At 49.1% G+C, this 15008-nt stretch overlaps 1 protein-coding gene and 1 long non-coding RNA gene across 2 annotated transcripts; one reads left to right on the forward strand and one right to left on the reverse strand.

The window, feature by feature from the left end:
- Positions 1–2302: 2302 nt before the first annotated feature.
- On the reverse strand, positions 2303–15002 carry LOC114144112 (uncharacterized). The gene is made up of 2 exons (XR_003595407.1): positions 14550–15002; positions 2303–2571 (listed from the first exon to the last, which is right to left on the reverse strand). It is a non-coding gene; the product is annotated as an uncharacterized LOC114144112 (long non-coding RNA).
- Positions 2619–13526, forward strand: LOC114144102 (calpain-2 catalytic subunit-like). Its single transcript, XM_028016591.1, has 21 exons — positions 2619–2955; positions 3862–3931; positions 4803–4921; positions 5000–5133; positions 5328–5496; positions 5622–5705; positions 5776–5861; positions 6078–6143; positions 6218–6378; positions 6618–6787; positions 6860–6871; positions 7444–7655; positions 7843–7879; positions 9929–9994; positions 10065–10122; positions 10205–10269; positions 10570–10638; positions 10724–10802; positions 12936–13052; positions 13176–13234; positions 13303–13526. Exons 1-21 carry the CDS (start codon positions 2719–2721, stop codon positions 13324–13326), a joined length of 2094 nt encoding a protein of 697 aa, XP_027872392.1. The 5' UTR covers positions 2619–2718; the 3' UTR covers positions 13327–13526.
- Positions 15003–15008: the final 6 nt, after the last annotated feature.

Raw genomic sequence — 15008 nt, forward strand, 5'->3', positions numbered from 1 at the left:
AATTAGAGTGAGAGCCGATCTCTGCTAGAGTGAGAAATGAAGAGATTTTTTGAGCCCAAGATAATTTTGAAATCGCCGTCACGCCCACAAATATCGCACGATTAGTATCAAAATCGGTCCTGACATTGATACGCCTGTCTGCTCCGGTAAAATGTTTTCGAAATTTATCTAGACCGTACGGTTTTCTGTCACGGTGCTTCAGAGCAAAGTCATGCGACAGGATTTTCTAGGCTGTCTCAGGCTGTCTCCCATGTATTTCTCAAACATTTCAGATCTGGGCAAAGCATTTCTTTCTCTCATCGCTGTAAATGCTCTGACTGAGGTACAGATATGAATCTTGGGAATATCGCAGAAGACACATAGGCCTCTCATACGCTCCAAACGCTTTTCGAATATCTATTACGGTTCCCAAATGGGAAGGATTTGTTTCCAATGCTTTTTCTCAGTAAAACGTGTTTGCTCAAACACACAATTGTCTGCCCCAGCCTCTTTCACTAACACTTCACACTTTGGTGAGAAAATTATTTACCATAGCAACGGAACTCAAGAGGCTATTGGCTGGTGGTTAGGACTACAAATACGCATCACTGTAGTTCTATCTATCCTCAGTTGAAACAGATCAGGACTGAACTGGCCTTTAGAACTAATTGCTGCTATGGGCTGTATATAACTGATTTAACTCAGTAACTGTTACACATGGGATTAGTTTGGAACTTTGAAATTAAGCATACTGAAAATTTCAAAATAAAAGCCTTGAATATTTTTACATCATGTAATTGCTCTTTTGAGCATTATATAACTGATTTAATCCATTGAGTGTTATACATGGGATTTGTTTGGCCCTTTGAAATGAAGTTTAACAAAAATTGCAAAATAAAAGCCTTGACAAATTTTACATCATGTAATTGCTCTTTTTGGCTTTTTTTGACTGTTTCATCCAAAGCACTGTTACACATGGTATTAGTTTGGCCCTTTGAAATAAAGCATACTGATAATTTCAAAATAAAAGCCTTGAATATTTTTTAATCAGGTAATTTCTCTTTTGAGCATTATATAACTGATTTAACCCAATGACTGTTATACATGGAATTAGTTTGGACCTTTGAAATGAAGCTTAACTACAATTTCAAAATAAAAGCCTCGAATATTTTTACATGACATTATTGCTCTTTTTGGCTTTATTTGACTTTTTCATCCAAAGCACTGTTACACATGGCATTAGTTTGGCCCTTTGAAATGAAGCATACTGAAAATTTCAAAATAAAAGCCTTTAATATTTTTACATCAACTACTTGTGTTTTGAGCATTATATAACTATTTTAACCCAATGACTATTACGCATGGGATTAGTTTGGCCCTTTGAAATGAAGTTTAACAAAACTTCCAAAATAAAAGCCTTGACAAAATTTTAAATCATACTGAATGGTGCACGTCCACCTTACTTAACGTTCTTGTGATTCTCCACAAGAACGTGGAGCGTTCTTAACATCGATGCTAATTTCTAGCGTGACAACGCCGGGCCCAAACCAACGGGCACGCCTTGGCAGGCCCCGGCTAAATTTCTTCAGAAATTTTCTAGTTCCCAGTTTGTTCCTCCATGTTTCCCAGTCTGTTACTGGGCTCCATCGTTTTGGACAGGCTGAACAGCAGGGGGCGCCCTCGGTCCAGGTGAGCCACTGGAGAAGACGAGGAACGTTCTGCTGCGGACTGGGAACGTTCTGGAGCAGAAAGTGGCTGCACTGCGATGACCTTTGACCCTTCACCCCCAGGAAGTCTTCACAGCCTGAATCACATCAGTTTCAGATCTGAACAGGAAGTGATTCATTCGGATCGGAGAGTTCTGGTTCTGATCTGGTTCTGATATTCATTATTTTGGTTCCTTTGGTCCGTTCTGGTTCTTCAGCTGCTTCCTGTCCGGTTCTGCCATGCGAGGCCGAGGTTCTGCTGGGTCAGCATTAGAGGGTAGCAGCAGTGTGTGTGTGTTTGTGTGTGTTTGTGTGTGTGTGTGTGCGTGTGTGTGTTGGGTAAACAACCTGCAGAGCAAACAGAGCAGCTGAAAGAGGTTCTGTTCAACTCGACCCGCTTCAGGAAGCTCCTTCATGGAGACACTGAGGGATGCGGAGCAGAACATGGTTCTGGTTCTGGTTCTGATGCAGAACACGGTTCTGCATCAGAACCAGAACCAAACATGGAGGAGCAGCATTCAGCTTCTATGCTCCACAGATCTGGAACAAACTAAACAGCTGGTTGGAGTTCGATTAATGATAAATGAGGAATTGACCAACATATTGATCATGTATTGATGATTCTGTGACGTCATTTGATGTAAAACACGTTGAAGTGCTCAAATGTTCTAGACTAATAAACTGATTGATTGATTGATTGATTGACTGATTGATCGGTCATGCTGCTGCTGCTGCTGATGTTTCTTTGTGGAAACTTGGAGCATCCAACCGGTTGGATGCTGGATGGATGAGCCTCGGTGTTCTGACTGAGCAGCAGACCTGCTGGTTCTGGTCGGGATCATAACTGGACCGGGATGAGATAACTGGTGGTGATCCGGTTCTGGTTCTGGCTGTTTTGACTGCCAGTGAGCAGCAGAGATAGGCTCCTCCTATCAGGGAGGAGGTCTCACTCTGACTCAGACTCCGAGTACAGCAGCAAAACTTTTTCCGCTTAGTTGCGACCCGGTTCGGTTCTGTTCTGTTCTGCGCCATCATGTCCGGAGTCGCCTCCACTCTGGCCAAGAAGCGGGCCCTGGCCGCGGGGTTCGGAACCAACTCCAACGCGATTCGGTACCTGAACCAGAACTTCGAGGCCCTGCGCGCGCAGTGCCTCTCCTCTGGGAAGCTCTTCTGCGACCCCACCTTCCCGGCCGAACCCGAATCTCTGGGCTTCAACGAACTGGGTCGGAACTCCAGCAAGACCCGCGGAGTCACCTGGAAGAGGCCCACGGTAAGAACCGAACCGAACCGGGGCGGATGGGAAATCCGGGAGGGATTAGAGGGGTGGGGCCGGACCCTCCCTGCATCGAATCCGACCGAACCATCCGAATGGGTCCGGGTTCTGGTTCTGGTTCTGGTCCTGCCGCAGAGAAAATTGGAAGACATGAACTCCGAGGGTTTTTCTGCGGATTGGACCGGAACCTCAGAGAGAGTCTGAGCAGGAAGTCAGACAGAACCAGAACCGGGTCAGATAGACACACCTGGGTCAGCAGCAGTTCCAGGTGGCCCAGTTAGCTATCTGATCCAGAACCGGAACCTCTCAGAACTGGGTCAGGACTGTAGAGACATGGAGAACCGGGTCGTTCAGAACCGTCCAGAACTATGAACCTGCAGCAGCAGGTCACTGGTTCTGGTCGGGTCCATTTGGAATCAGCTGGAAGTAATTAAGAGGCTGACCCGGTCCGGCTTTCAGAACCGATCCGGTCTGGTCCAGATGAGTCCTTCAGATTCATTCCTCACATGTAGAAAATGATTTGATCAGAAGTTTATTAATGTTTAAAGTAAGAGGAGCAGCTCTGCTCTGATTGGTATAAGTGGAGGTCAAAGGTTAGCCTGTCTCCGGGTGGGTCCACTCTTTATGGACAGGTTGGACAGAGATGTCCAGCCGGTCGTCATGGCGACGACTGTGACATCACCTAACACAAACAGGAGAAAGGCCCCGCCCACACGACGTCCAGCTGATGGCAGATGGGTTCTGATCAAAGTGTTTCATCCTGTTGGACCTGAACCAGTCGGGCCAACAGGGTGAAGAACTGCAAGGTTCTGTCCACCTATCTGACCCGGTTCTGTTTGTCTGACTCGGTTCTGTTTGTCTGACTCGGTTCTGTTTGTCTGACCTGGTTCTGTCCTCCTGCAGGAGCTGGTCTCAAAGCCAGAATTCATCGTGGGCGGTGCCACCAGAACCGACATCTGTCAGGGAGCGCTGGGTGAGTTTTCCACACTGGCCCTGAATGCAGAGGTCAGAGGTCAGAGGTCACCGATTCCTCCGCTTGGTCCAGTCATATAGAACCAGGCCACGGGTCCACAGAACCAAACCGGCAACCTTGCAGGGGGAACCAGATCCAACCAGCAGAAGCTCCACCAGGTTCTGGAGGGTCCGATTCGACCCGGAGCATTCCCATCTGACAAAGACGGTTCTGCGTTGGTTCTGATCCGACCCGGCCCGGGTCCAGAGAGCAGCCAGTGACTGCTGGTTCCGGGGCAGACTCAGCATCAGCTGCAGGCTGCGCTCCGATTGGCTGGCAGGGAGGAGCTGCACAGGAAGAGAAGCAGCATGAGAGGAGCGCGGTCGGCCAATCAGGACGCGCCGTGTCACGCGCTCAGTGACTCACGCTGCAGCCAGAAACCGCAGCAGCGCCGCAGCTTGTGCAACCAGAGTTCTGTTCCCACAAGTTGCAGCACGAATTCACTGCAGAGTGAGACCTCTCGCAAACTCTCTGTGTCTCTGTGGTGGAGGAACTGGACCTGAACAAACATGATGTTAGGGTTAGGGTTCCAGTCCACCACTTACCGTCCTCCTGTCTCTTTAAGAAGCTCTTCCTGCTCTGATTGGTCAGGAATGATGGAGATGTTTGGGAGAAGCTCTGAGAAAAACACTAAAAGACTAAAAACCCATCAGAACCGACCGCATCGCTGACGGGCAGGTTCTGATCCAGAACAGAACCCAGCTTCAAATCGAATCCTAAGTCAGAAGCCATGAAAGCCGGGGGCCAGCAGGGGGAGACGGAGAGCCTGGATGTGAGAGGTGTGCACTTCCTGTAGGGGGCAGCAGTGAGTTATGGTCTCCTTTCTGTCCAGGTGATTGCTGGCTGCTGGCTGCCATTGCCTCTCTGACCATGAACGAGTTTGTGATGGCGCGAGTCGTTCCCACAGACCAGGGGTTTGGAGACAACTATGCAGGAATCTTCCACTTCCAGGTATTCCAGGTGTTTGGCTTCTTCCGCCATCATAGGAAGTTTTTGTTGTGTCTCAGAGGTCGTCCTGTGTGTCCTCAGTTTTGGCAGTTTGGGGAGTGGGTGGATGTGGTGATTGACGACAGGCTTCCGGTTAAAGACGGGCAGCTGCTGTTCGTCCACTCGGCGGAAGGTCGGGAGTTCTGGAGCGCCCTGTTGGAGAAGGCCTATGCCAAGTAAGAGCACCCAGAACTGACAGAACAGAGCTGGTTCTACTGGAGCGGATGGGAGGACATTGGGTCCACAGGCATCTGCTGGGGGGTTGTTCTCCTGGCTGAGTCCTTCTTCCATCATCTGCATAGAAACAGCTGAAGGAATGAAACCTTGCATGACACGGTGTCAACCCGTGACTTTACTGCTGCTCCTGCAGGGCGAATGGCTGCTACGAAGCCCTGTCTGGTGGCTCCACCACTGAAGGCTTCGAGGACTTCACCGGAGGCATCGCAGAGAACTATGACCTCAACCGGCCACCGTCCAACCTGTTCCAGATCATCAAGAAGGCGCTGGAGGCCGGCGCTCTGCTGGGCTGCTCCATCGACGTGAGTTCACTGTCACTCCCACTGTGAACCACCAGGAAGGCTCCTGAGAGTTGACTTCCTGTCAGCAGAACATCAGCTCTCTTCAGCTGAACCCTGGCATGATGATTTGCTTTTTGTTGCTGCAGATCACAAGTGCTGCAGACTCTGAGGCGGTGACTCGACAGAAGCTGGTGAAAGGCCACGCCTACTCGTTGACGGGGGCCGTGGAGGTAGCCTGAAGTCCTGGAATGGAGATTCCATCAAGCAGAAACAGGAGAAAACTCTATGTTCTGGTTGCAGGTGAACTACCGCGGGCGTCAGGAGAAGCTGGTTAGAATGAGGAACCCCTGGGGTCAGGTGGAGTGGACCGGAGCGTGGAGCGATGGGTAAGCAACCAGAACCGGACTGTGAGATTCTGAAACCAGCAGGTGTTGTCTTCAAAATGAGTTCAGATGATCAAGAACTAAAGAACCAGTTGATCTGGACAGAAGGTAGCTGGTCCAACTAGTTTCAGGACAGACGTAGGAGCCTGACCATCGACCAACTTGACAGTCTTTGGTCCTGCAGCTGAGTGTCTAACAGCAGCATCTCCTTCTATGCAGGTCTTCTGAGTGGAGCCACGTCCAGGGGGACTGTCCTCACGCCAACTCAGAGGACGGAGAGTTCTGGTAGGACAGACAGAATGTCCCATGAACTGACCTGAGGATGGAATTAGATCACGTCTCTGTTCCTGTCTCTGCAGGATGTCGTTCAGTGACTTCCAGCGTCACTACTCCCGAATCGAGGTGTGCACTCTGACTCCCGATACGATAGAGGACGACTCCGTCAAACACTGGAGTGTCAGCAAGTTCGACGGCACCTGGAGGAGAGGCTCCACGGCTGGAGGATGCCGGAACCACCCCTGTTAGTACACACGCACCACTATAGACCTCTTGTGGTACCAATGGACCGGATGGTCCTGACTGTTCCCTTAGGAAATGATATGAAAAAGATCAGCAACCTGCCTGAAGCACATGACTGGACCAGAACCAGAACTGCTCAGGACAGGTTCTAATGGGAGCAATGACTTTCATGACCCACTAGATTCTATTGAGGCAGAGGGAACCAGAGGGTGATTCATGTCTGCTGGTTTTTCTCCTCAGGCACTTTCTGGACGAACCCTCAGTTTGTGATCAAGCTGGATGAGGAAGATGATGACCCTGATGACGGTGAGGTGGGCTGCAGCTTTGTGGTCGGTCTGATCCAGAAGAACCGCAGGAAGCTGCGCCAACAAGGCGAGGACATGCACACCATCGGCTTTGCCATCTACGAGGTCTGAAACCTTTGATTCCAGCTTCAGACTCCCAACACGAGTCCAGGATCTAACTCTGCTTTGTTCCTCCAGGTTCCCCGGCAGGTGAGTCTACCTGGAAGCCTTAGAAACATGGAAACCGGCTGACTGGAAGGGACTCAGTTCAGGTTCTCCCTGGCCAGGGTTGGCCTTACGGCCTGATAGACATGTTTCACTGGTAATATCAGGGTTGTTTGCAGCCTCTGAGTTCCTGGAAAAGCAAACAACATTGTTGATGACTCAACCTGCTCTGCAAGCTAACGGCTTGTGGGCGGAGCCTAATTAGGCTACAGGAAGGGAGGGAACGCCCGGCCTGGCCTGATCCAAAAGGAAACTATTAACATCTTAGCCAAACACAAGGTTTCTCTTTGTTAGAAAGCATCACTTCCTGGTTTTAGAGTCTATTTTCAGTAAAACCTGATGAGATCACAGCAGGTTGGTTTCAGCTCCGATCCATGGGTCTCACTGAGGTTCTCCTTGAAGGTCTTCAGGTTATTGAACCCTCATTAGGATGAGTCTGCAGATCCTCCTGAAGGTCTTCATGGACGTTCTTGCCTTCATCAGCTCATTTCTGAACGCCGCTGCTGGACAGGCACAGGTGACTTTAAGAGCTTTCCTGATTGGCTGTCTGTCTGCAGTTCCACGGACAGAGGGAGGTCCACCTGGACAAGAACTTCTTCCTGACCCACGCTCAGACGGCGAGGTCAGAAACCTTCATCAACCTGCGGGAGGTGAGCTCCCGCTTCAAGCTGCCACCTGGAGAGTACCTGGTTGTCCCGTCCACCTTTGACCCGCACCAAAACGGAGACTTCTGCATCCGAGTGTTCTCTGAGAAGCAGGCCGAGACCGTGTAAGTTCTGCTGGACCAGAACCTCTTGGGTTCTCTGTCTGACCCGTCCCCCTCCTGTAGACTCTGTGTGAGGTTCCTCAGAGACTTCCTTCAGTCCAGAATCCCGGTTCTGTTCTGTGGAAGGTGCAGAGGAGGGGAAGAGGTTCCGGATCAGAGAGCGTGATCAGAGCCGTTTGTTCTGTTTCAGGCCCTGTGATGACCCGGTCAGTGCCGACCTCAGTGACGTGAGTGATGATCCGCCCACATCTGGTAGCTAGCGCATACCAGCTGCTAGTGAAAGTGCTACAACTGTTAGCTTCCAGGTGTAGCATGTATTTAACTTTAAACATTTTAACCTTTAAAGTTCTGTTAAAATACACTGCCTGGCCAAAAAAAAAGTCGGCACCAAAAAATGGTCACACTCTCTAATATTTTGTTGGCCCGCCTTTAGCTTTGATTACAGCCTGCATTCGCTGTGGCATTGTTTCAATAAGCTTCTGCAGTGTCACAAGATTCATTTCCATCCAGTGTTGCATTAATCTTTCACCAAGATCTTGTATTGATGATGGGAGAGTCTGACCACTGCACCAAGCCTTCTCCAGCACATCCCAAAGATTCTCAATGGGGTTAAGGTCTGGACTCTGTGGTGGCCAATCCATGTGTGAAAAAGATGTCTCCTGCTCCCTGAACCACTCTTTCACAATGTGAGCCTGATGAATCCTGGCATTGTCATCTTGGAATATGCCCGTTCCATTTGGGAAGACAAAATCCATTGATGGAATAACCTGGTCATTCAGTATATTCAGGTAGTCAGCTGACCTCATTCTTTGGGCCACAATGTTGCTGAACCTTGACCTGACCAACTGCAGCAACCCCAAATCATAGCACTGCCCCCACAGGCTTGTACAGTAGGCACTAGGCATGATGGGTGCATCACTTCACCTGCCTCTCTTCTTACCCTGATGCGCCCATCACTCTGGAACAGGGTAAATCTGGACTCATCAGACCACATGACCCTCTTCCATTCCTCCAGAGTCCAATCTTTATGCTCCCTAGCAAACTGAAGCCTTTTTTTCTGGTTAGCCTTACGGATTAGAGGTTTTCTTACGGCTACACAGCTGTTCAATCCCAACCCCTTGAGTTCCCTTCGCATTGTGCGTGTGGAAATGCTTTTACGTTCACAATTAAACATACTCCTGAGTTCTGCTGTTGTTTTTCTTCGGTTTGATTTGACCAAACGTTTAAGTAATCGCCGATCACAATCATTCAGGATTTTTTTCCGACCACATTTCTTCCTGGAAGACGATGGTTCCCCACCATCCTTCCAGTTTTTAATGATGCGTTGGACAGTTCTTAACCCAGTTCTAGTAGTTTCTGCAATCTCCTTAGATGTTTTCTCTGCTTGATGCATGCCAATGATTTGACCCTTCTTAAACAGACTAACATCTTTTCCACGACCACAGGATGTGTCTTTTGCCATGGTTGTTTAAGAAATGAGGAGTTACTCATTGCATCAGCTGGGGTTAAATAACTTGTTGCCAGCTGAAAGATAATCGCCTATGCAGTACTTATCCAATAGGAGGCTTGTACCTATTTGCTTAGTTAAATCCAGGTGGCGACTTTTTTTTGGCCAGGCTGTGTACGTTGCTGTACAGATCTGATGCTTCACCCTAACCTGGTGAAACGGAAAGAACCTCGCACCATTCTGACCTTTGAACCCCAGCTGGCAAAGTTTGAAATGTAGATTATTACATCCTGCATAGTGGTTTTAAACAGTATTTCCTGATCATTCAGGGTCGTGCAGCTCTTTGAACTCAATCTGGAAATGTCGGTTCCTCTGGATCTACAAATGACCACCAGCCTTTAAACCATTTCCTATGTTTATCCCAAAGTAATGAATGATATTCCACAACATATAAAGTCCATGTCAGTGCTGGTTCAGAAGGACATGGCCTCACTGGGAATGGATGTCTGCCTTGTTTGCTGCATATTTGTGTATTTCTTAGTTCTGCTGCCAAGCTGCAGTTATGCTAGACTCGTTTTAAAAATGTAAATAAAATAAAATCTATAAAATATTATGTAGCCATTCTGATTTACATCACGTTTTATTATTTACAAAAACTTGTAATAATAATATAATTGTTCCTGTAGAATGTAAAACCAGTAGAAACAGGAACATTAATACTGGCTGGTGTTGCTGGTACCAGTCGGTACCATGATAGCCCAGATCTTTGCACTGTTATCCGTTTGGTCTGTTGTGATGCTTTATGTGTTGCCATGGTGACTGTGTCTAGGAGACGGTGTCGGACAGTGAGGTGGACTCCGGGTTCAGGAACCTGTTCACTAAACTCGCGGGAGCCGTAAGTGTCGCCGTGGCTGGCCCCGCCCAGCGGCTGCGTCCTCCCTGCTGATTGGCTGCTTCTGTTTCAGGATATGGAAATCTCTGCCTACGAGCTCCAGACCATCATGAACAAGATCGTAGCCAAACGTGAGCCGACGCTTCGCCACGTTCAACACGCTGCCATGGAGCGGCCGCAGCCATGACTTCCTGTCTGTTGTTGTTTTCACAGGAACTGACATCAAAACAGACGGATTCAGCCTGGAGACCTGCAAGGTCATGGTCAACCTGATGGACGTATCCTTCACCGCCTGAGGGGCGGAGCTTCAGGGCAGAGCATGTGGGCGGGGCTTAAGAGGGGCGGAGCCTGTGAGGGTGTGGGAGGTTCTGCCATTGTCAGGAGGTTCTGGAGCAACACGCCGGTTCTGGTTCTGGATCTCTGGATCTCTGGACCCTCAGCAGGTCTCAGAAGGTCCATGAGGACCCAACCAGTTTCAATGTGTTTAGATGATCTGTGATTGGTCAGCTGATCAGTCAGCTGATTGGTCGGCGGTCCCACCTGTCCAACACCTGTGAGTGACCTTTAACCTGCAGCAGGACGGCGGGAACGGCAAGTTGGGCATCGGAGAGTTCGCCACGCTGTGGAAGAAGGTGCAGAAATACCTGGTGAGCTGTGACCTTTGACCTGTGACACCCGCTGTTTTGTTGATGTTGGAATTGTGGGAAATCTCAGTGTTTGCTGTTCCTGCAGTCGATCTACAAGCAGAACGACTCGGATAACTCTGGAACCATGAGCACTCCGGAGATGAGGGTGGCCTTTAAGGACGCAGGTGGGTCGCTGTGGTCAGAGAGGAAACTTCCTGCCTGCTGCCTTTCTACTTCCTGCCTGCTGCCTGCCTGCTTCCTGCCTGCTGCCTGCCTGCTTCCTGCCTGCTGCCTGCCTGCTTCCTGCCTGCCGCCTGCCTACTTCCTGCCTGCCTGCTGCAGTGGCGCTGCCAGCTTTAACTGTCTCAGTTTGATGTTTGGTGCCGCTGGCAGACGGATCAGCTCTTGGTTTCGGTTCTGCCTCCCCACTTGCTGCTGCAGTGCATGATGGGACAGCGCCATGAAGATGCTGAGTTTTCTCGTCTCGCTGTGACCAGCTTCCTCCTCTTCTGTCCCATAATGCAACACTGTGATTGGTCAGCTGATCGGGCCAGGTCGGACCGAGTCGATTCGATGACAGTTTGGAGCAAAACGGGTCGCTCTGAACACGGAGCAGGAAACCGTCACCATAATCTGAGAACATGTGGGATTATCAGATCGGGTTCGAAACCGGAACCAGTGAAGCGGCCAGTCGAACCGTCAGCAAAGATTTAATCTGCTAATCTACCTTAATACTGCTGGACCCAACAGAACCAGCAGAACCTGCAGCTGGGTTCTGGTAGAAACCTCTGGACCAATCAGATTAAGTGGGATTATAATCTGGATTTCGTATCCGAAACTGAAACAGGAGAAATGTGATTTCTGATATTCTGACTCTTTGATTCCTGATGTTTCCTGAAAAACCATCGAGATCAGAGAAGCTCCAGTCCTGGAGGCTTTAGAGGATCTGCTGCAACACCTGAGTGACATCATCAGGTCATGAGGTCATCAGCAGGACTCTGTTGGACCAGGGAGACACGGAGTGCCCCCCCGTGTCCTCCCCGCCCTAATGCAGGTGGACAGGTGTCTCCGTGTCTCTTTGTCTGTCCTTGTGTCTCTGACGTTCAGCTGCTTCCAACATCTGCAGTTTGTCCCTCTGATGGAAACGCTTCCAGGATGGAGGCAAACAGCCAATCAGCTGTTAGTGGGCGGAGTCAGAGTTCCCTCTGTGGAAAAACCCCGGCTGGGTGGGAGGGGCCACTCCCCCTGACATTCCTGGGCCAGGCGGCGCCCCTCGGTGGTCAGGATGAGTCACGGTGCGGGCATCCAGCCCGAGGTGCTGCTGTGTGTGTGTGTGTGCGTGTGTGTGTGTGTGTGTGTGTGTGTAAACTGAGGAGAACTTCCTGTTTATCTCTAACTTCTTCTGCAGTGTTTGTATCTAACGTGTGTTTCTGTTTTCTGCTGCTCAGCCTGCTGATGGCGACGGTACGTCTGGTTCTGGTTCTGGTTCAAACTGTCTTTTATCTGTGTGTCTTTCAACATGAAGCTGGGTTCTGTTCAGGTTCTGATCAGCCAACAGTGAGTTGGACTCAGGCTGGTTCTGTTTGTTCAGCTCTGTTTTACAGATGTTTTCAGAAATAAAGACCATTTAAGGATCCAGAACCTGCTCCAGAACCTGCTCCAGAACCCACTTCAGCTTTGTTTAGATCATTTTAAATGGGTTCCTGTCTGTTTAATTTAATTTACCTTTATTTTGAAAGGCCAGTGAAAGGCTTTTCCTGTTTGGACTTCAGATATTTCTGAACTGTATGAACTAAATTCTGCAGAACCAACCTGGTTCTGGAACTCAAGAAGTTCTGATCTGGGATTGCTGCGGTGGCCATGATGGATTAATGTCAGCAGAAAGAATCAGAAAGTCAGTGGTTGCCATGGTGATTCCCTCCCTTTCTCAGGAGGAGGCGTGGTCTGTAGTATGACTGGTTTCATTGGCTGGGCCGACAGAACCGTTGACCCGTCTCTGCGGTCCGGCCAGGTCCAACAGGAAGCTGTTAGACGTCCTCCAGCCGGCCTTAACGTGTCCTGTTGGCGCTACATTTGAAGCTAGCCCAATTAGCTTCACCAGATGTTCCAGTTTAACCATCAGAAATCTTGAGGAAGTAATTTCCCTGCTGGGATGAATAAAGTACTTCTATTCTATCTTATTGACATTAAACTTTATCTGTAACTCCATCATCTCATTTTAAAACCGGATTATTTTCTCCTGTTGTTCAGTTGATAACTCTTTATGTTAGCATTGAGTTAGCATGCTGCTAGCTAACTGCTTCCTGGTCCTTCTGAAGGTTTCTCCCTCAACAACACCATCTACCAGCAGCTGGTGGCCCGGTACTCGGACCCGGACATGACCATCGACTTTGACAACTTCGTGGCGTGTCTGATGAGGCTGGAGATGATGTTCAGTGAGTCTGATGATCAACGGCGCGAACCCTAACCCTGAAAACCTGAACACGCATCACTGTGGTTCTACATCCAGAGTGGTCAAAGATCCGAGCAGAGACGCTAACCTCCATGTTTTTCCTCAGGGGTCTTCAGGAAGCTGGACGCCCACCAGAGCGGCTCCATCGAGCTCGACCTGAACCAGGTGAGGCAGGAAACTGAATCGGTTTATTATCAGAGTTCAGGAAGTGATGCTCTGTGTTTGTCTTGCAGTGGTTGAACTTCGCCATGATCTGAACCAGAACCGCTCTGCTTCACGCCATCAGCTGCAGCTTCTCTCTCGTCGTATTATAATCTCTCCTCCACCAGCCGACTGTCCCTCAACCCTTCTGCTCTGCAGGTCCATTTGGACCGGCGCCACACAGAACCTGTTAGTCAGGCTTTTATCTGCCGGCTGCTCTTTACCGGATCATTAAAGTGTTTCCATGGCGAACGCACTCAGAGTCTGTTTTGAAGTTTCATTTGAAAGAATATGAAGAACCCGGAATCAGAAACGGAATATAATGTAATAAATAGAATAGATATAATATAAATATAATAAATATAATATAATGTATGTAATATGATAAATATAATATAATAGATATAATAAATACAACATAATAAATATAATACAATATAATATACTTAATATAATACATATAATATGATAAATATAATATAATAAATATATTCCTGTTTCCATGAAGTTTACAGTAAACAGTATTGTAGAAAATAAAGGAGTAATTTCTAAATAATCAGTTTTCTGCAGCTTCACGTTTCACTGGACAACAGGAAGTTCTGAACTTTCACAATAAAACTTTACCAGAACACAAAATAAAGCTCAAAGTTCATATATTAAATATCATTAAATATGTAAATACACCTTATTAATCCTCAAATCACAAACACGGTTCTGACCCGGTTAGAACCTGGAAACTAACCAGAACAGGTTCTGACCCGGTTAGAACCTCCACCAGAACCTGAGCGGACGGTTCTGTTCGTGTTTCCAGAATGTTCTTTTTCATCTCAGCCGGTTCTGATCTGATGCTTTTGGACCGGAACCCGCCTTCTGAGTCAGAACCAGAACCAGATGTTCGGTTTGGACCGCTGTCCTCCTGCAGGGGGCGCTCTCTAACCCCCCCCTCCCTCCGTGGCGCTGTGACGTCATGCGGAGCCCCGCCCCTCCCGCCGGGCGGGGCCGGTGCTGCAGTGAAGCATCCTCAGCCTCAGCATCATTCGGAACCAGAACCAGACCGCAGAACTCAGAGACATCCCGACACCGAGCCGCCGGAACCAGAACCGCAGGTGGGTCACACTTCAAGCTGCGGTCCGACCCGGTTCGGACTGGGAGTTCTGGTCCGGACCAGCCGCTAAACTGATGAAAAACATTTGAACCAATCAGAGCCGTGCTCGTCACAGCGTCCCGGGCGCGCGCACAGACAGGTGTTACTGTGGGTGACGAGGTTCGGAAGGAGAACCCGGTTCTGGTTCCGGTTCTTAGGTCAGTGTAATTGAATCAGCAGCAGAGTTTGGTCCGGCCCGGTTCGGTTCGAGCAGAACACCGAGAGCTGGTGAGCTGAACTACTTCAGAACCAGCCGGAACCAGTTAGAACTCTGGTCCACTAAGCTGTACTGGGAGCAGAAGGTTACTGGTTCGGACCATGTGCCTGAACTGGACCTGATGGTTCTGCTGGTCCGGCCCAATTAATTTGTTACTTTCCACTTTGCTCCCTGTTCAGAACTGGAACCAGAACCAGCTGATGGTAGAACAGGCTTTGACCCGGTCCAGCTCATATCCGGGTCATTCAGTCCAGAACTTTGACCGGAACCACTGGGTCCAGTTCCGTGTCAGAGGCTATTTCAGACAGCAGGGGGCGTCGCTGCTGGTTCTGATCCGGTTTTGGTCCGGTTCTGTGTTTGGTTCTGGTTCTGCTCAG

Source organism: Xiphophorus couchianus, chromosome 5, assembly GCF_001444195.1.
Source record: "Xiphophorus couchianus chromosome 5, X_couchianus-1.0, whole genome shotgun sequence".
In the NCBI taxonomy this organism is placed as follows: Eukaryota; Metazoa; Chordata; class Actinopteri; order Cyprinodontiformes; family Poeciliidae; genus Xiphophorus; species Xiphophorus couchianus.

What these genes read in the sequence shown, in the direction of transcription:
- LOC114144102 (XM_028016591.1), top strand. Translation starts at nt 2,719, where the DNA reads ATGTCCGGAGTCGCCTCCACTCTGGCCAAGAAGCGGGCCCTGGCCGCG. An exon ending in TCACTAAACTCGCGGGAGCC is followed by an intron (nt 9,995 to 10,064) that starts GTAAGTGTCGCC and finishes CTTCTGTTTCAG; the next exon opens with GATATGGAAATCTCTGCCTA. An exon ending in TCGAGCTCGACCTGAACCAG is followed by an intron (nt 13,235 to 13,302) that starts GTGAGGCAGGAA and finishes TTTGTCTTGCAG; the next exon opens with TGGTTGAACTTCGCCATGAT.